We start from the raw sequence: 21,430 nt of genomic DNA on the forward strand, positions 1-21,430 counted from the left end.
TATAACAATCTGTAGATAATCGGAAAAAAATTGCTTAAGGGGGCTAATAATATTGACCTTAAAATGTTTTTTTTTTTAAATTCAAAACTGCTTTTATTCTAGAAGAAATAAAACAAATAAAACTTTCTCCAGAAGAAAAAATATTATAGGAAATACTGTGAAAATTTCCTTGCACTGTTAAACATCATTTGGGAAATATTTAAAAAAGAAGATCACAGGATGGCTAATGATTTTGACTTCAACTGTATATCACACAAAAATTAATACAATATTCTCCCTCTTAAACTGACAGTTATTGGGGAGAGTAAAGCTGAATAGGATCAGTGCATGTTGCAAGCTGGACTCGAACCCATGTCCATCACAGAAGCGCTGTGTGTGCTAACAGTTTGCATTACTAAGTTTAGCCGCCTAGCTTGCGCACATGCCACAATAAAAGTTCAAAATATGAACAATATTTCGCTCTGTGTATGTTCCGATTATGCACACTTACTCCACGGAAAAAGCCAAATCTGCGAAAATAACATGCTGACAGGAAATTTCTATGTAGATTAGCGCTACTGTGCAATGATAGCAATGCCTCACCCACTGTCAATAAAATGTCATAATTTTATTGGTTAATAAAATCTGTATAACTCAGGTTACTGAGTTCAGGGTTCCCACTCTTTCACGGACACCAAATTCAAGGACTTTTTAAAGCACCATTAATTTTAAATTCATACCCCAGCATATCTAGCGATATGAAAGCCTCACTGTACTTATTATTTCACTTACAGTTAACATTAACATTAAATATGCCATAGCAATTTTCAAAAATTGACTTTTTTAAACAGTCATGTTGAAAAAACACTTTAATAAAATGTGTTGAATTCAATACTGGTGATATTTAAATGTGGTTTCTGAAACGTTGATAAAATGTGCATTGTTTATTACATTAAAATGTAAGATTTTTAAATCAAGAATTTCTCTGTTTTTTATTCCGCTTTTTAACAGCTTTTGAAATAACACCAGAAACAAATTTTATTTAAAATATTATTTAAGCACTGTGTTTGTTTTTAAGTATTTTCCTGAGCTTGAATTCATTTGTCTGAAATTCGAGTACTTTCAAGATGCTTGGGAACACTGAGTTAAATTAAAAAAGTCTCTACTTTATATTATTTACTAAAATAATAAATAATTATTACTAAGCATTATCATTTTCAGTTTTCAACCAAATGCATCTAAAATTGCTGAGATGGAGTTTGATTTACTATAAATCTATACAAAATTATCAAAATATTAAAATAACAAATAATACAATTAATGAAAAATAGACTTATTATTATTATTATTATTATTATTATTATTATTATTATTATGTATTTCCAAACACCTGTAAATTCAGACTGAAGTAATTGACAGCTGGAAAAATATTGTATGTTCTACTCTGGCTAAGGGTTGTGGGGTTTGTAAATGTGTATGCTTGAAAATCAATATAAAATATATATTAAAACTAAAATATACACATACAATACATAAACAACAATATAAAAGTAGAATAATTATATGAATTAATAAAATAGAAAATAAAAAATAAAACGCAAGAGGATTTCAAATTTAAATAGAAACATTCGAATATCACAAACACTATAATAAATAAAAGTAAACATAAATGTAAAATCATGCATAATTATATTAAATGGAAACCACAAGGGAAACATAAAAACACATAAACAAAGTAACCAACCTCTCTCTCTCCTGCTGTTCTCTCCGTTCTTCCTCCTCCTTCTCTCTCTGTTCACGGGCCTGTCGTCTCTTCTCAGCCAGGATGCGGGTGGCCTCCTCTGGGTTGTTTGTGCCAGCCATGGGTTTGCCAAGAGAGGGCGCTGGAGAGGACACCTGCGGGAGGGGAGAGACGAGAGGAGACTCCTCGGGGACAGAGGACGCAGAAACCGACACCATTGGTGTGCTGGTGACCGGGGACGTGTCCAGAATTGATGACACGACAATGGAGGGGACAGGAGACGAGGCTGGAGCAAACACAGAGAAGCGGAGTAGGGGGAAAATAAGGACTGGTAGATAGGGAATGGGGTATGCACACAGACTTTTAATTTTCAGTCAGCCAGCCCAAGCGCTTCCAGTGAACTGTCTTACCATTACAAAATAGTCAAGTCTAATATTTGACTTCTTTAAAAATCAGTGATCTTCACTGCCTGATTGATATACAATATGAAGTGGGTCTCAGACCAGACAAGAAGCTCTGCATTAAATTATTTTTCCTGCAATTATTCACTGCATTTTTGCCCACCATGTCTTTAAAATATGTAAATGTATTTTACCCCAGTATTTTCAATGGAGTTTCTGTGCTAGCCTGCTGCTACTGACGCCGCTTGCATTTACCTGTCTTTCACCTCGCTTTACACTAAAACAACAAAATGAATGCTTGAGTCTATTTAACAGATCATATTTTAATCACATTACAACATTGATACTGTAAAAAGAACCTTATGTAATTGAAAATAGTCACGTTAACCATTCACTTGAGGTTTATCATTGGCTAAATAACACTAGCTGTGCATATACCCATTGTGTAATACTATAGAAACTTTGGGGTAAATTACATGGCTACACTCATGATCCCCGCACTCACTCTTTGGTTGTTCGGGTGTAGCGGGCCTGCGGGGCTCTCGAACCCTATCGATGGGAGAAGCGGTGCGGGTCTCCACACGGGCAGGGGTCCTGGCTCTCTTGGGGCGGGCTTTAGGGGTGCTGGGGCTGGCTTGTGCTGGTGGAGGTTTAGGAGACACTGCAGGACTCGGGGACGACACACGAGCCTTGGGCGTCACAGGAGATGCAGATCTCAGTTTAGACACTGGACTCGGACTGAAAACATCAAGAGAAACGATCACTCTTACAACAAACAAAAGGAGAAATGTTTGAGTCAGAGACAGCACTACACAATATCGGCCTTATAGAATTAAACAATGCCTGGAGCAAAAAAGTCCATTAAAATGCTTGTGTGTGTGTGTGTGTGTGTGTGTGTGTGTGTGTGTGTGTGTGTGTGTGTGTGTGTGTGTGTGTGTGTGTAACAAGGTGCTTCTTGAATATGAGCATCTAAACCTGTTTACATGTTTATAAGACTCCAATACAATAAAATTGTAATATAAAAACAATTATTTTAAACAATTCAAAAATGTAAAAATGAAACAAATTACCCAAAGTGTTAAGCAACCAAATAGCTTTACTCTTATTTACATATATTGTGGAAATAAAATTGTATATAATCTAATTCCAAATGAACTATATATATATATATATATATATATATATATATAAGGGATGCTTCGATCAGGATTTTTGCAGCCGATACAGTATCGATTCCCTGTCATGGTGATCAGCCAATACCAAGTACCGATTCTAATGCTTCAAGCTTTATAATGCATAAATATCCTCTAGGAATGATACTTTAGTGGAGATCTTGCCTTACTTAAGTGAATAAATTAAGGATGTTGCATATAATCCCTTAAACACATTGCTTTTCACCATTTAGGTATGAACATGTCATGGCCAGAAGTAACTTTACAGAAAATAACATAACACAGATATATAAATTGGTAAGAAAAATTACAAATAAACGCTCTGCTCACGTCACAGTAGCTCAAAACACAGTAAATACAATGGTTGCACTTGCAACAAAGAGACCATCACTCACACAACCTGCACCAATAGATTGAATAAACAGAGATCACACTGTATCTGTATATATTTTAGCTGCTGTGACACGAGCACGTTGATCGTTCACGCCTCCACACATCATTTACCTCCTCACGTGTCGTGGCTACTGTAGGCTATGTATAATATAAGGAAGTGCACATGTGTCTTCCTCTGCTTGTAAACTCCTAAACAAACACCTGTAATCAGTTCATGAGAGTGGCGGGTACCGATCGAGTCACTAAATGTGATTTCATATATTTATATATATATTTATACACACACAGTTGAAGTCAGAATTACTGGCCCCCCTTTGAATTTTTTTAAAATATTTCCCAAACTATGTTTACCGAGCAAGGACATTTCACAGTATGTCTGATAATATTTTTTTTTCTGGAGAGAGTCTTATTTGTTTAATGTCGACTAGAATAAAAGCAGTTTTTAATTTTTTCAACACCATTTTAAGGTCAAAATTATTAGCACATTTAAGCTATATTTTTTTCTATAGTCTACAGAACAAACCATCGTTATAAAATACCTTGCCTAACTACCCTAACCTACCTAGTTAACCCAATTAACCTAGTTGAACCTTTAAATGTCACTTTAAGCTGTATAGAAGCGTCATTCATTCATTCATTCATTCATTCATTCATTTTCTTTACAGCTTAGTCCCTTTGTTAATCCGGGGTCGCCACAGCGGAATTATCCACCAATTTATCCAACATTTTTACGGATGCCCTACCAGCCACAACCCATATCTGGGAAACATCCCTACACACTCATACACTACGGACAATTTCGCCTACCCAATTCACCTGAACCACATGTCTTTGGACTGTGGGGAAAACCGGAGCACCCGGAGGAAATCCACGCAAAAACAGGGAGAACATGCAAACTCCACACAGAAACGGCAACTGACCCAGCCGAGGCTCGAACCAGCGACCTTCTTGCTGTGAGGCGACAGCACTACCTACTGCGCCACTGCGTCGCCTGTATAGAAGTGTCTTGAAATATATCTAGTCAAATATTTTTTACTGTCATCATGGCAAAGATCAAATAAATCAGTGATTAGAAATTAGAAATGAGTTATTAAAACTATTATGTTTAGAAATGTGTTGAAAACATTTTCTCTAAGTAAACAGAGGGGCTAATAATTCAGGGGGCTAATAATTCTGACTTTCAAGTGTGTGTGTGTGTGTGTATATATATATATATATATATATATATATATATATATATATATATATATATATATATATATATATATATATATATATATATATATATACATACACACGAGCAATGAGCAGCTCATATATATGAGCAGTGTTGTCATATATATATGACAACACTGCTCAAGTCAGACTCTTGTAGACTTCTTTGAAGATGCCTGTTTGACTGCAGAACAACCAACATGTTCTCAATAAAGAATGAAGCCAGTCACCTGGATTGGGTTCTGAAAGCTGCTTACCTGGACTCTATTCTGGTTTTGATTGAAGGCATGGACTGTCTCTTCTTTAGCACCTTCTCTTTGGTGATGCTATTCTTCTCCTTTTCATTTTCTCTCTCCTTGTCCTTCTTATCCTTCCTCATCTTTAGAGAAATGATAGGGGGCAAAAAAGAAACCCATATCCTTCAAATGATGTCACTCTAAATGCAAAACTTTGTTACCTCTTAATGGCAATTTCCCATTACCATTTTATTCAAACGAAAATGTATTTGCTAGTACATTTTACAACAACAATAAAATAAAAACAAGAATGATATGACATTTATACAACCACATTATCTGCTCTTGTAGTCTAAACTTTCTTTTATATGATAACACTAAAATGTTTTATGAAAAAGAGTCATCTATAGATTAGAGCTTTGCATTCGGTTACATAAAACAATGTGACTTGGAAAAAAAAATCTCTGACATGGATACATGATTCAAGGACGTGTGGATGGAGTAAAGGATGATTTATTTTCACCTTGCCTTTTATATAACACAGCAGGAAAATATGGAGCGTGAAATAAAGCTCTAAGAACTCACTGGTGTAGAGTCTCGACGGCGCTGGGTGATGTCAGGTGTGCTGGTGGTGACCCTCCAGCGCTCAGAGCAGCGGTGAGGCCGATGAGCACATACTGACAGAGGACTGGCAGACGCTGAGCGCGGGCACAACGGAGACTCTACATCAACACACACACATTCAAGTCAAGTTACATAACATGTTTGCACCTTGCATTAAGAAACATTTGGGTTGATCTTTATGAGGGACAGTTCCCACTCTACGCAAAAGGTCAAATTGCCTGATTTTTCTCTGACTACAAAGCTGAATTTCTATGACCGGTCCACCTTATTTTCAGGGGTAATTTTAAATTAAAATGCAACAAGACTTTCTGTCTCAATCATTTCTATTAATTTTTTTAGCAGAACAAAACAACTTATGCTGCTTGATGTTCAAAATCATAATGTTTTAGTATATTTGACTGACACGTGACAATTGACCCATCACTATCGCTTATTTACGGTTGTGTGGCCTAGCGAAGGGTCAATTGGAAAAGGAACAAAATGGCATGAAAACAGACCAACCATAAAAATAGGAACCAAAACTTTAAAAACAAAACAAAAATGATTTTTTTGTTAAAAATGCGGAGTAAAATTTAAAAATTACATGAAAAATAGGCAAAATATAAAACATTAGGAGCCAAAACGTGGAACAATGTTATAAAAAAAAGACTTTTTGAAACATGGGAAGGAAAAAATGTTTATGCCTTGGACAAAACAAATATAAGAAATTCCCTGACTTTCAATTTCTGGAATATAACTTTTAAAATTCCATAGTATTCCAGAAATCCCATGACCCGTGGGAACCCTGGAAACAAGATTAAGGAGAAAAACTCCTGTTTTCAGATTTGACTTTAATCTGTCTCTTTTGTTCACTTTTGGCCACTTTCAAGATTTCTTTGAAGGGAGACTCTATGAATATGGTGTATACCTGTATATGGATCTTTCCCTCTAATATGCCGGTCAGAAGCATCCATTTCTGTTCTGATGGCTACAAAATAGCTTTTTTGACTTATAATTATGAACTGCAAAGTTTAAATTGAACTCGGAGGTTGCTGAGACTTATGTTGATGCATTTTCAACTGAAATGAAATATTGAGTAGGGGGCAGGGCATTTTTTTGCACATCATTCCCTCATAGCAAACTAATGGCAAGAGGGGTGTGGTTAAGAATAATGGGGTCGAAGTCATTAATGACCAACACTCCAAACATGGAAGCAAATGGTCACTTTGATTGAAGATTACCAAAACAAACTTTTTTGCCCAGTGGATCAACTTAATTTAAACTAATCAGGTGTTTGAATTGTTCTCCTAAAGAATAACAATGTGTGCTAGAAAAATTAATATTGTAAATTTAGATTTTGCACAGACTTCAAGAATGAGGTCTCAGCAGAAAGTAGATGGTCTTTAGTGGCTGTTTGAACCTATTCTACATTTAAAAAAAAAAGATCCAAATTGGACAAAATTACTCAAAATGTTTTAAGACTGTATTGTTTACACCTGCATTTAGTGTCGTCCACTTGTGATCATATCAGTGAAAACACATCTTAAAATAAGGTGCAAACAGGACCTTATTTCTCAACTATAACTATGTAAATCAACAGACTACTAAATGCACCAATGAGTTAGTTGATATACTATAGTTGCTCTGTCAACAGAATGTCCAAACTGAACCATCAAAAAACATTGACATATTTTGTATTTCGGACCTGCGCAGGCTCTAAAAGTACTATAAAAGTATCACATTATTAAAATGCTGAACTTGCTCCGTCAACAGAATGTCCAAACTGAACCATCAAAAACCATTGATATATGTTGTTATTTTGGACCTGCCCAGGCTCTAAATGTACTATAAAAGTATCACATTATCAAAATGCTGGACTTCCTAATCTTCATTAATTGATCACACAGATAAAGGATGTTATGATGGTTTTGGTCACTCACGGGCATCTCTGGAGTTGTTCAGCACACTGGCGGCACTGCGACTGCGGGCCAAGAAGGAGAGAGTGGGCGTCATCAGTCTGTCCACAATGCTGCTCTCCCATGGACTCAACTGCATGCTACGAGCTGCAAGAAAAAAGAGAAAAAAATCAGTTTTTATATTATATACAGTTAAAATCAGAATTATTATTATTTTAAGTATTTCCCAAATAATGTTCAACAGAGCAATGAAATTTTCACAGTATGTCTGACAATATTTTTTCTTCTGGAGAAAATTTGATTTGTTTTATTTTGGCTAGAATAAAAGCAGTTTTTAATTTTTTAAAAACCATATTAGGGACAAAATTATTTGCCCCTTTAAGCTCCTTATTTTATCGATAGTCTACATAACAAACCAGCGTTATGCAATAACTTGCCTAATTACCCTAACTTGCCTAGTTAACCTAATTAACCTAGTTAAGCCTTTCCATGTCAGTTTAAGCTGTATAGAAGTGTCTTGAAAAATATCTAGTAAAGTATTATTTACTGTCACCATGGCAAAGATGAAATAAATCAGTTCTTAGAAATGAGTTATGAAAACTATTATGTTTAGAAATGTGTTGAAAAAAATCTTCTCTCCGTTAAACAGAAAATGGGGGAAAAAATAAACAGGAGGGCGAATAATTCAGGGGGCCTAATAATTCTGACTTCAACTGTGTATGCAAAGCAACAATCACTTACCACCTCTCATTCCAAACTTCATGTGAAATTATGTTGGCTAGTATTCAAGATGAACAATGAAAATGTCACCTTTGACATAAATGCATAACGCAATATAATAAATGCATAACATAAATGCAATATAATAATGGGCAACAGCGTTGTGATATTTATTTCTATAATGTTAAATTAAAATCACAATAGGTGAAAAACATGTTTGTCTCCCCTACAGTCAATATGATGATGGCAAGTCAACACGAAGAGTTCACAGCACAGAAGAAATGGCAGTAATGGTGACCCGTAGTAAGATTCTTAGCACAAATAACTCACTTGAAACTAATTTAAAAATACTTCCAGAAACTCCTGTAGAAATGTAACCACTCATGTAATTGATTTTGATGTGTTTGTTTTAAAGCCAATGTTACATGTAAATTTGACATCAGTTTTGACATTGCTGAGATGCAAAATCAAGTGTAGTTTTGTAATTTGGAATAGAAGCTATCAGATAAATAAAACATTTGTTTTATTATAATAATTTAATTGTTGTTATTTTGGCGGTCAAGCAGACATCATTGTGTGAATGTCAAATAGACGTCAAGGTTTTGACATAAAATCTGTTGACGTTTATTTAATGTCATTTTTACATCAAGGTGTCCGCTGGGTATCCACACTCACATTGTTCCGAGATCAACCATATTTGCAATGCTTTTTTTATTCATTTTTTTCATTTCATTCACTTGTGTTCAGAGGATTAAGGAAAGACTTTTGGTGTTTGTAAGGATATTAGGATGAGTAAACGAATGAATTATTTTGGTCTGAAAAAAAAAATTTAAGAAAATAAATGGACAAAAAAACCATCCAATATTTAGCAAAAAAGGACAAAAAATGACAAATATGTTCATCAGACTCACTAAATAAAATCATTCATAATTATGAGAAAAGGTTACATTGCATTCTAAAAACTTGCAAAAAAAGGAGCAGGTAAATGGATAATGAGAGGCAACCAAGTGCATGACAAAAATGAGGAGATAGAAAGCCATTTTAGAAAGAGAGATGGAGAGCGAGATATTGCCCATAGCTGAACATTCATCAGCAGTCTGCAGTACAGTCTCTGCTCATGGAAAACTTCCCAGATTCGATTAGCTCTCAGCACAGAGCGTGAACCCAATTCCATCTTTTGTTGTAGGGAGCACTCACAAATAGAGTGTGCCCTCCTTACAGACTTTTTATGGCCTCAGTACACCCAATAAAAGAAGCACCAGCCATTTCTGGAAAAATAATTCTAGGAACCCTGTGTGGAACACATATTCATCAACACATTTCTCATTTTGAACATACCAACAGATTCAGGGGTCATAAAAAGTCTTCAGATGCTTACACTCAGAGATGTATAGTAACGAAGTAGAACTACTTCACTACTGTACTTAAGTACTAAAAGGCAGTATCTGTACTTTACTGGAGTATTGTTTTTTTCTCCTACTTCCACTTTTACTTAAGTACATATTTTCGATGAGTTTAATACTTTTACTCCGATAGATTTTTTATGAGCTGCATCGTTACTCGCTACTAGAGGTGTCAAAATGGTCGATATCGGTTCAGTAATAGATCATAACGGGTTATTACGTACTGACGTCATTTATCTCCTATGTGTGGTGTCACAATACTATGGCGAAGGACGGAGGCGCGAGGGCGAGTGAAGGCGGCACAGCACACGAGCCGCTATTTCACTACTACAGAGACATGTTGTGAGACTCAACTGTTCATCTCCTCTTGGTTGTTAAAGCGATACTTGTGGATCCAGACCTGGGCGTGTATGAGGTGCAAGTTTTCTCCACTGTGTCTATTATAGATTACCTGTGATAACCGCGTATTATACATACATAGACTGTAACCGCGGCTGTTCTTCCCGCCATCAGTGAACAACGCTTTCATTTCTAAAGCCGATAGCAGCCTTTTCTGTTGAGAAGGTGAAGACAATAATCAATCAAAGGGGTGTAAGACCTCGCCTGTCAGCGTTTAAAAAGCAGGCGGGATAATATTTACATAAGTTTATTTGCTATAAATGCTCATGCTGTCTTCTGTGCATGAGTTTTGTTTGATACATTCAGAAAGAGTGTTTTCTTTGAGCGGGTCAAATTAAGGGTACAGTTCATATATATTACTGCTGTATTAAAGGACACAATTTTATTACAAGTAACCATTTAACTGTCACACCAAGAAAAAACCAATAGAATTTTTTTATTTATTGCATTTCTTAACTCCTAATGTTGCTAGTTAACACAATCAATACATTTTCCCCCAACACATCCTATAATTTCTAAAATATCAGCCTCTACCAAATGGTTGAGATGTTGGTTTATGGTAAAAGTACCAGAATGAATAAATATACTATAAAAATATGAAGTTTAAGACCAATTTAATTAAAACATAATCAAAATGAAACATTTTTGAATACTAAATCATAGCCATAAGCCATAAAATATTTCAGATTTTAAAGCTGTTATAATCTGTCAGATCTGTGGTTCAAGCGTGAGAGAAAAACAGTATTGTAAGTCATGTTTCTTTTCTTTCTGCTTAATGACGTGCCCCCAAAAAAGAGATTTAAAATAAACAAAACAATATGTCTTTTGACTGCTTTCTTTAATAACTACATTACACAATACTTGTACTTTTACTTTCAGTACTTGAGTAGTAAATTTTGAAATAAACTACTTGCAATACTTAAGTACAAAAAATGTTGAATACTTTAGTACTTCCACTTAAGTATGGTGCTTAAAGAGCACTTTTACTTCTACTCAAGTCACTTTTTGATAGAGTACTTGTACTTTTACTTAAGTCTGGGTCTCTAGTACTTTATACATCTCTGCTTACACTGAATGGATGTCAACATTAAACATTAAAGAAATTTTTCACAAGCACACATTACACACAGACACACAAAAAAACGTTTGTTAATCGTGAAATGGTAACACTTTATAATAATAAACATCAATAAGTTAATAAGTTAACATTGATTGATGAATTGTATCCAATCAACAATTTTACTGCACTTATTTCTGTGGGTCGATGTTGATTTATACAACTTAAATGCAAAAACATGAAATGTAATTTTACCTAAACTAATAAAGGAAGTCAAACTATAATTCATTCTATTGTTAATGTTCCTTAATACATTAAAATGATAACTGCTATATACTATTATAAGGTGTTACCGATAAAACAATCTTTTTTTTTTACATTTATAAAAGGTATTTGGACACTTTGTTGGCTTAAAAAAGGCTTTTTTGGCTGGAATTGTTTGAAACACCAAACATATTATATAATTTCTCTGAATTTATATACAAAAATACTTATTTAATTCGTGGTTTAAAGGGATATTAACCCAAAAAAAAAATAGCCATCATTTATTCACCTTCATGTTATAAAAATATATGTAAACAACATTTCTGTCTTTTTACAAATTTTAAAATACAATTGGACAATTGGAATTGTAACAATCGGGTGTTGTTCTCTTTGACTTCCACTGTGTTTTACGTCCATACAATGAAAGTCAATATGAACTAAAATGGTTTAATTGTCAATGGTTAATAAATGGTTTAAAAGATTCTTGGAAAATCTTCCTCTGTGTTCTACAAATTGAATTGGTTTGGAATAATATGAAAGTGAATAAAAACAGAAACTCAATTTTTGCATGAAATATCACTTCAGGTGTCCAAGTACTTTCTGAGGCCATTGGGTATCATCATGCATCAAATGCATATGAAGACATGAAAGATGGTTACATCAATAAAAACAAAAACAAAAAACAAAACAAAATAGAAATCCACCACCAAAAATAAACAAACCAAAAAACAAGCACCATTGAGGAAGGTCGACGATTGAAAGACGATTTCAACATTCATATTCCATGAAACTTAAGACGTTGATGGGAAGACGGTTTGGAAGGAGGGAATGATTGATCACGCAGGACGAGCAGGCGATTGGTCTCAAGGGAGAAATCAAAAAGTGGAAGGGGGAGATCAAATGAAAACTCATAAATATGCGAAGGGAGGAGCCTGTGGAGATGAAGGGGAGGGGCTAGATCCAAAGGCGTGGCCTTACTTCTGCTAGGGGTGTTCCAGAGAGTGGCAGAGGATTTGGAGAGTCTCTTGTTTATGACTGAGTCCACATGTTTGGGCAGGTTGACCGCTGATATTGAGCATCTGCCTGCAAAATCCAGAGAACACCGCATACATATATACAATGCTGAGAGGACCAAGATGACACGATGGGAAACAACCAATTCATTACAATAAATATAACAGGCACTGGTATATAAGATAATGAACTAAACCAATTGATTGAGCAGCCAAATTTATCTTCAAATAAGAGAAACAAAACAGAATAAACAAGGTGGCTATCTTTGTTTATTTGCAGTGTCTGAATATTAACTTGACTGCTGCTTTTATGAGTTTATTATCTTCAAGTCTGCAGACTTTATAATGAGGTCACTGCCTTCACTTCTCTAGAGATGCCATCAGAGATTACAATTACTGTGCACAAAGTTTTGGGAGAAGAAAAAGTAAATTAAGAAAGTTTGAAAACATGATCCTTGGAGAAACAGTATTAGCTGGACTATAAATTGAGGTCTTGTGTCTTGGGAGAAGTGATACACAGTGGCACTGAAGTTAATTACATTTTTTCCTAGCAATTTCAGCAGGTCAGTCTCACCTCTCTTATTTATATAGACCATTAAAATTGATAAAAGCTAGTGAGTGAAGATTTTGTATAAATGTTTTCCAATCACCTTTTGAGTTTCTGTACATTTCTGGTCTCAAACAGAAAAGAAAAAAATACAACACTGACTGGAATGAACTGGAAAAAAAAACTGCATAAAAACTCCAAACTGTCAAACAGTTTATTGATACAATCAAGTCAGAAATTATTCATACCCCTGGCAAAAAAAAAAAAAAAAATTCCAGGGTTATGAATCATTTTGAGTTTTACTGTATATAATGTAAAATAAATGGTCAGTGGTAACATATGATGGTAACCAGGGTGTGATAAATTCAGTTGGAGACGAGCCCGCATGTGTGAATGAAATCCCATGGGACACCTAACAAAAATTTGAGATATGAAAGAACACTATAGGAAAAATGGAAAGTTGTTTAAAGAACTCAGCATTTGCATTTCCTAGATGGCATTCAGAGTCCCTGAAAACAACTAGAAGACAAGTGGTTGATTTTTTTGTCAACATATTAGTAAAGAGCATTGAGACATGCGTTAACAGAATGCTAAAGGTTATTCTCTTTAAAAATGGACAAATATGCAATTGTAATATTATGCTAATATGTTGTTTGTTTAACTTATTCTAAAGGAGGGGTCTCAAACTGCCATTTACGGCTCACTCTCCGGCCTGCAACTGACATCAAAAATAGGATGCGATTCGGCCCGCCAAAACATATATTTTTGAACCACTATCACTGTTGTGCAGTTGCATCTAGCCACTTGTGGTTTTGACCACCCACCTTGTCGACATTTAAAGTACAGCATTCAAATTAGTTTTACTATAGTTTTCTCACAGTGTACAGTCAAGAGTAACAGAGGCATTTTCATTCTGTGGCTGATTTAAATGTTAAAATATATGTCCATAAGTGCTCTATTTTTACTAAAGCTCTATTTTTGTAACTATTCATGGGTTGTTTGATTGTTATTAGTTTTATACCACTTGTATTTTGTTGTACAAACACTTCCATATGGCTTACACATTATGCTGGTGGTGTAACAAATATGATTTACAATTTAAACTAGCCCGTCAATTTGTACAACAAGAAACAAAAGCTAGAGTTGTGACTGCATCTAGTCTGTGGAAAAATAACTTGAAAAATGAGTGTGTCCAACGCTCAGCCATACACACAACAACCACAGATATATTTCAGCAGCTGATGTGTGACATAATAAACGTGCTGATTTGCATTATCACTGGTGACAGGTAATGGCTAAAATGTAAACATCTTGTCTGTTCTCCTAAGATGCATCAATTACGTCAGGTTTCCACTTTTTTCTTGTGCTTGAATGTTAAAACGACCCTTCTATGAAATATCAGTTACTGACATGGCCCTCCACCAATTTGAGTTTGAGACCCCGGTTCTAAAGCATGTTACAAGGTAAAATGTGTACCAAAAAAAGACAGTACATTGTTAATAGAATACTCCATAAATGCATGTTCCACCATCTTATGAATGCCATATCTTCACAGCTTATTCCTTTCTTAACAAAAATGCTTCACTTCAGATGGCATTCAATAGCCCACTGGAATTTTACGGATTATTTTTATGAAACACAATTCATTAGTATTACAAAGGTCGCAGGAGCAAGGATATAGCTTTGTGTGTGTTCATCTGAAAGAAGTAAGTCATAAACACCTAAGATGACTTGAGATTCTATGAATTATAGTACAATTAAAATTTTAACATGACAAACATGCAGATAGATTTGTGTGTTTCGTGTAACTTACTCTGACTCTGGCTGGAGTTGCCACTCAAGCCTCCGGCCCAGGACCATCTCTGCTGCCGAATCTCTGCCCACGTCTTCTTACCAGACCTCTGGATGGCTGCCTCATACCGCTCCTGGAAAAAAAAAGAAAAAAATATTTAAAGTGAGTGTCCCATTAAAACAAAACAAAAGTGTAGCAAACACTTTATATGGCACATTTATAGATAATGACCACTGGGAGGAACAAAACAGACCATATTGATCTTTGCAAGTGGAAATCTTCAAGCCCTGGTATAATGTGCTCCACTTTCACTGATAAATAACTCATCTAGTATTACTCAGAGAGCTAAAAGGGAAAACATTGCCTGCTCAGTTTGACGGAAAACTTCAGACTCTCAGAATGTGCAAAATGAGAAGATACAGTTGAAGTCAAAATGATTAGCCCTCCTGTGAATTTCTTTTTCTTTTTCAAATATTTCTCAAATTATATTTAACAGAGCAAAGAATTTTTTCACATTATTTCTTATAATATTTTTTCTTCTGGAGAAGTCTTATTTGCTTTATTTCTAGAAGCAGAACAGAACAGAAGCAGTTTTTATTTTTTAAAACCATTTTAATGTCTATATTATTAGCCTCCTTGAGCATTATTTGTTTTCGATTGTCTACAGAACAAACCACTGTAATACAATGATTTGCCAAAATACCCTAACTTGACTGATTAACCAAGTTAAGCCTTTAAATTGCACTTTAAGCTGAATACTAGTATCTTGAAATTTTTATAGTCAAATGTTATGTGCAGTCATCATGGCAAAGAAAAAAGAAATCAGTTATTAGAAATGAGATATTAAAATTATTATATGTAGAAATGTGTTGAAAAAAATCTTTTAAACAGAAATTGGGGAAAAATATATACAAGGGGAGATAATAATTCAGGAGGGCAGAAAATTGAGTGTCATAAGGGTCTTCACTGACAGTTACTGTTCCTCACCTTGTTCTTCTCCAGTTTCTGTTTCTGTCTGTCCTCCAGCTCTGCACGGCGTCTCTCTGCCTTCAGCCGCTGCTCCTCCAGCTTCCTCCTCCGCTCCTCCAGCTGCTGTTCCCGGACCTGCCGTGCCCGTTCCTCCTTCTCCAGCCACTGAGACTTTTTAGCAGCTATAAGGAGGGAAAGTGAGAGAGAGACCAAGCCAGTGAGTTGTCAAAACAAGGCCAGCGTCTTGACTTAGATCAGCTCTTGTTTGAAGAATACAATAGCTAAATGCATCATATACAAATTTCTATTTCTCCCAATTTTCAATTCATGTTTATTTATTAGATATCTAATTACATGCATTAAGCCATAAACAATAAAACCTTTTCTCTCTGGTACATTTTACCCTATTAAACTGATTTACTGGGAATCTTTACAGATGTCCAAAAGTTTTAGAAAACATAAATGTTTGGGTGAACTGCCCCTTTAATATACACCACCTTCACTATAGTGGGGTAATAGGTCCCACACAGACTGCAGGTTGAGCACACCCTGCTGGCCTCACTAACACTACTTTCCCATGTGGTCTACCAACCAGGTACTGACCAGGTCCTGCTTAGCTTCATTGGGCGACCATGTGAGAGTTGCAGAGAGCTCTCTGGCGGCCAAATCTTACTATACCCATCATTCTGAATGGTTTTTGTACATTTGATTATATGCTAATAATCTTAATATTAATACTTGTCATATATTGTAAAGCTATTTCCATTGATCTGGTTTAACTCTCTCCTGAGAAGCCAGAGTTTTGTCTCAAAAGCTCTTTTTCATATTCAAGCCATACATTATTTTTACTTGGATGACATTGATAAAAAATAGCATTATTATTATTTAAATAGGATGGATTTGATTGAAATAGTAATTTATACAATCTTAATATCCTTTTAATTCACAATATACAGCATTTTGTTTTTAATTATGGTGTTATGATGTCAAAAAATAACAATGACAGTTACATGACTTTAAACAAACATGTGTGATGATGAAAGAATCATTAATGTGTTATAAGCTCCTTTTTTGAGCCACTGTCCTTACGGAAAAAAAAAAATAAAAGAAAATAAGAAAGAAAAAAAAGCATTTCATCCTATTAAGGCTAACAAATTCAAGCTGTCCAACATACTAAGGGTGTCAAATCCGAGTAAATGCTAAGGCATGAGGCTTTTAGACGATAAAACGCACTAATCAAATCATTTATGTGGAAGATCTTCTGTCACTGCAATTAAGACTGAAAGCAAGGCTCAACATGAAAAGATTCTCCTTTGGGAGCCTTCATTATTCTGTGAGGCAGGCGGTTTGGAGCCTTCTTTTCTGAGCGCCACAGTTATAAAATAGTGATGGCATGAGAGCGCCCGGGTGACGCTCTTCATCAAACTTTTATAATCCTGCGGCCAGAAAGAGGAGAAGGAAGACGACCCACAGTCTGAGAGACAAATAAATATCCTAAGATGAACATCTGATTGGGTCACTGTAGACCACAGGAATACTACATATTAAACTGGATGCTTGAAGAAGATCAATACGTTCGATTGATTTTGGCCTGAATAGTTAGGGCTAAATTACACACTTTGCGCTAGCACGACTGGAACGCAGCAGAATGTGTGTTTATCTTGATTATATTCCCATCAGCCGTGATTTATTCACATTTCAGTCCAATGAAGACAGCAGTATATGTTATTTTTGAGTGTAAACGGATTGTGCAGTTAGTAATTATGGGAAACTTATAAAACAAGCTTTGGAAAAACAAACAAATAAACTGTGAGGTGAGGTTTACTGGTCAAAAGTTCAAATCTGATCTATAATAAGTCACTCCAGTGCTAAACCATAAGAATGCTGTGCACATTTACCAATATAGTACAGTGTTATTCTGAACAAACAAAGACATTTGACCTGTTTTAACTGACACACTTAAAAATTACATTATTCAGATTATTTAGAATACATATACAGTGTTTAGCATAAATACACCCCTCACAGATCTCTCTTTTACATTAATATTTTCTACAGGATGCTTTACTATAATATATTCGTGCATATACACTCAACGGCCACTTTATTAAGTACACCTGTCCAACTACTTGTTAATGCAAATTTCTTAATCAGCCAATCACATGGCAACAACTCAATGCTTTTAGGCATTTAGACAAGGTCAAGACGATCTGCTGCATTTCAATTCAATTCACCTTTATTTGTATAGCGCTTATACAATGTAGATTGTGTCAAAGCAGCTTCACATAAAAGGTCACAGTAAATAGGAAGAGTGTAGTTCAGTTTGTAGTGTTTAAGTTCAGTTCAGTTGAGCTCAGTTCAGTGTGGTTTAATAATCACTACTGAGAGTCCAAATATTGAAGGGCAAATCCAACGATGCGCAGCTCTATAGATCCCGAACCATGCAAGCCAGTGGCGACAGATCAAACCGAGCATCAAAATAATAACAATAATAATAATAATAATACATTTTATTTATAGTGCGCTTTTCTCAGACCCAAAACGCTAACAGGCATAGGAATCATCATAACAGGAATCATCATGAGAAACATAAAAATATAAAGCTTTTAATTGTTGAAATCGCTGAAATTTTGTAGTTAGTATTTTCTGTTTTTCAATTATTAGTTTGAATATAAATGATCTTTCTATTTCTAAAGATGTTAGTTGAACAAACTCTAATTTTAATTAATATAACAGCTGAACTGTCATTCAATGTTTTTTAATGAATATAAACCATTTTGTTTATATTTGCCAAAAGTATTGGCTATATTCGCTTAGAAATAGACAAAATATTCACTTTATTAAAGGAGGTTTACTAGTATATGCTGAGTATTGTAAATGATATGACTCCAAATAAACATTCAAGATAATCAAAGTGTGAATTGGGCAATTTTCGAGTGTCTTTCCTTTGATTAAGAAGCAGAAATGCCCTATCTTGTGTGTCGAATGAATTCACAGTGGGCGAGTTGTACAAACAAAGCATTAAGATTGAATCAGGAACACTGCTGACCCTGCTGGAAAACAAATGCAGGCCACATGGTGTTTACACAGCCTGATTCAATTTACAGACCAATGACTCTAATCGGCGCTCTTTCTTTTCACAGATCGCTCAGAAGATGAATCAACCGGCGTGCTAATAATTACAACTGAAACAAAATGTAAAAATTAATAGCCATTGAAACTGGTTGCCATTGAATGATATGTTTTCCCTACTGAAAATGTCAATGGCTACCAGATTCAAGGGCGCATAACCAGCTTACAACATTCTTCAAAATATCTTCTTTTGTACCAAGAAGAAAGTAATAATAATGATGATGATTGATCAAAATAATGATGATCGAATGATGACTGAATTAAAATTTTTTAGTGAACTATCCCATAAGATTCAAATATAATCATATATCATCATTTCACAATTCAGAAACCCAACAATCTGTCACTAACTATGATGATGAAGCATGGAGGAAAAGGAAAAGCAGCTCTGAGAGAGAAGTTGTAGCTGAGAAAGAGAGAGAGAGAGAGAGAGAGAGAGAGAGAGAAGAAGATGAAGATTGAAAAGCGCATCAGTCATCAACACCACCAGAGACGGAGTGGCTTACCTTGAGTCTGGCTACGTTGTTCTGGGGAGGGAAGGTGAAAAAGAAGACAAAAACTTTCTGTCAATCATGCAAAAGCAGTGCAGCAGCCATGATGACAAGCATAGTGATATTACGAAGAGCTAACCAAAAAGCACAGCATGTGAGGTAGGTATTCATGCTCCTCTAGTCACAGTTTTTAGGGAAAACACAGAAGCAGCAAAACATTTAGAATTTATTTCATAGTGATAACTGTTCAGGAAACTATTAATAACAATACTACTTTAGTGCAAATAAGACCCAAAGGCATTTCCTAACATGCATGTGTGTGTGGTTGTGTGCATGCATGCATATATAGAAATATGTAAGTATTACATGTATTTTATATGTATTTATACTGCTTTATATTTCATAAAATAAACATATAAACAAGATATATTATATACTGTATATATATGTAACGATTAACAATTGATCCTGATTTGTACGGATCACAACCCACAGTTAAGAACGCACGTGACCCGCGGATTAAAACATTTTTTTGTACTGGTAGATTAATCCTAAATTTGTAACAATCACAGAGAGATTGTGTCATTCAGATCACATGTATGAACGCATTTAAGCTTTCCTGTATAACATAATGATGATGGAAGAAGTTGTGGTGGGTTATTTGGGATGTGGTGGGTTTCATTAAAGGTGTTTTCTGTCACTACTTGTGTAGTCTGCATCAATGCATTCAGTGTAAGCTGCACAATTAATCATTAAAAGATCAGGATCTCAACCCCCACTCAACATAAATTATAATTGATAGTGATTTGCATAAGTTTATTAATCCTTCAAATTGCTGCATTCAAATCTAAAAACGCAAAAATCAAGAAAGCGATTCAGTCTTCAGTCTTTTGAGTTAGTTATGAAGTTGAAAACAGTCAAACAACACAGAAGAACTGGGATAACAGATTGTAGTTTTGATAAAATCATTGATGTTTATGGTAAAGATTAAAATCACTATCAAATGCATTTAACGACGCTCATAAATTAAAGTTGTAGGCAGCAATTACATTATGTAACCAGTAGGTGGCGACAACCAGCCATCAAAAATATGCCACCGAGTAATTCTTCAAAAATGATCCATCTAGCAATGAAACTTGAAGTTTTATGAGTGAATAACTGAATCAAAAATAAAAATAAATATGGGTTGTACATATTATGGGTGACGTAGTGGCACAGTAGGTAGTGCTGTCGCCTCACAGCAAGAAGGTCGCTGGTTCGAGCCTCAGCTGGGGCAGTTGGCGTTTCTGTGTGGAGTTTGAATGTTCTCCCTGCATTTGCGTGAGTTTCCTCCGGGTGCTCTGATTTCCTCCACAGTCCAAAGACATGTGGTACAGGTGAATTTGGTAGGCTAAATTGTCCGTAGTGTATGAGTGTGAGTGTGTGTGGATGTTTCCCAGAGATGGGTTGCGGCTGGAAGGGTGGTTCATTCCGCTGCGGCGACCCCAGATTAATAAAGGGACTAAGTTGAAAAGAAAATGAATGAATGAATGAATGAATAAATGCACATATTATATTGTTAGATTTCTACATTTAGCGTTATCAGCAACACTTGTAGTATAACTGAATATTTCACAGTACTGTATATTTTACTATTTATTTTTATTCAGCTGATTATTCCTTCATTTTATTACTAATAAAATTACAGGTTCTAAGTTCTGTTTGTTAAAACCAAAAGTGCCTTGCAGTACTGTTTTTGTAATAAATGGACAGCAAATTACATTTGTCTCCTCCCGTTTTAGGCTGATCTGGAAGACGGTCTAATACATGTAATAGCTAATAATCTATAAAAACACCCACACATTACTTTTACCCACATTACTATCAACAGTTTGTCTGTTGCTTGAATGCTACTCACAGTTTTTGTTTTGTGTGTTTGTGCTTGTGTGTATTTGAACAAATCTAGACCCCAGACAGCAGGTGGCGCTATCTCACCATCTCTTATCGA

General features: G+C 35.1%; 1 protein-coding gene across 5 annotated transcripts in view; it reads right to left on the reverse strand.

The window, feature by feature from the left end:
• Window positions 1-21,430, reverse strand: part of map7d1a (MAP7 domain containing 1a) — an 81,613-nt gene that overhangs the window by 17,809 nt on the left and 42,374 nt on the right. For 2 of the 5 annotated variants that reach the window (XM_056474863.1, XM_056474862.1), the window contains exons 4-12: window positions 19,459-19,479; window positions 15,839-16,002; window positions 14,873-14,984; window positions 12,478-12,582; window positions 7,681-7,803; window positions 5,723-5,859; window positions 5,159-5,280; window positions 2,627-2,859; window positions 1,724-2,006 (exon numbers count right to left, since the gene is read on the reverse strand). In XM_056474863.1, coding sequence (XP_056330838.1) covers window positions 1,724-2,006; window positions 2,627-2,859; window positions 5,159-5,280; window positions 5,723-5,859; window positions 7,681-7,803; window positions 12,478-12,582; window positions 14,873-14,984; window positions 15,839-16,002; window positions 19,459-19,479 — 1,300 coding nt within the window. The remainder of the gene's footprint in view (window positions 1-1,723; window positions 2,007-2,626; window positions 2,860-5,158; window positions 5,281-5,722; window positions 5,860-7,680; window positions 7,804-12,477; window positions 12,583-14,872; window positions 14,985-15,838; window positions 16,003-19,458; window positions 19,480-21,430) is intronic. The other 3 variants (XM_056474864.1, XM_056474865.1, XM_056474866.1) reach the window with 3 other exon arrangements.

The sequence above is a fragment of the Danio aesculapii genome, chromosome 16 (assembly GCF_903798145.1).
Source record: "Danio aesculapii chromosome 16, fDanAes4.1, whole genome shotgun sequence".
Classification (NCBI taxonomy): domain Eukaryota; kingdom Metazoa; phylum Chordata; class Actinopteri; order Cypriniformes; family Danionidae; genus Danio; species Danio aesculapii.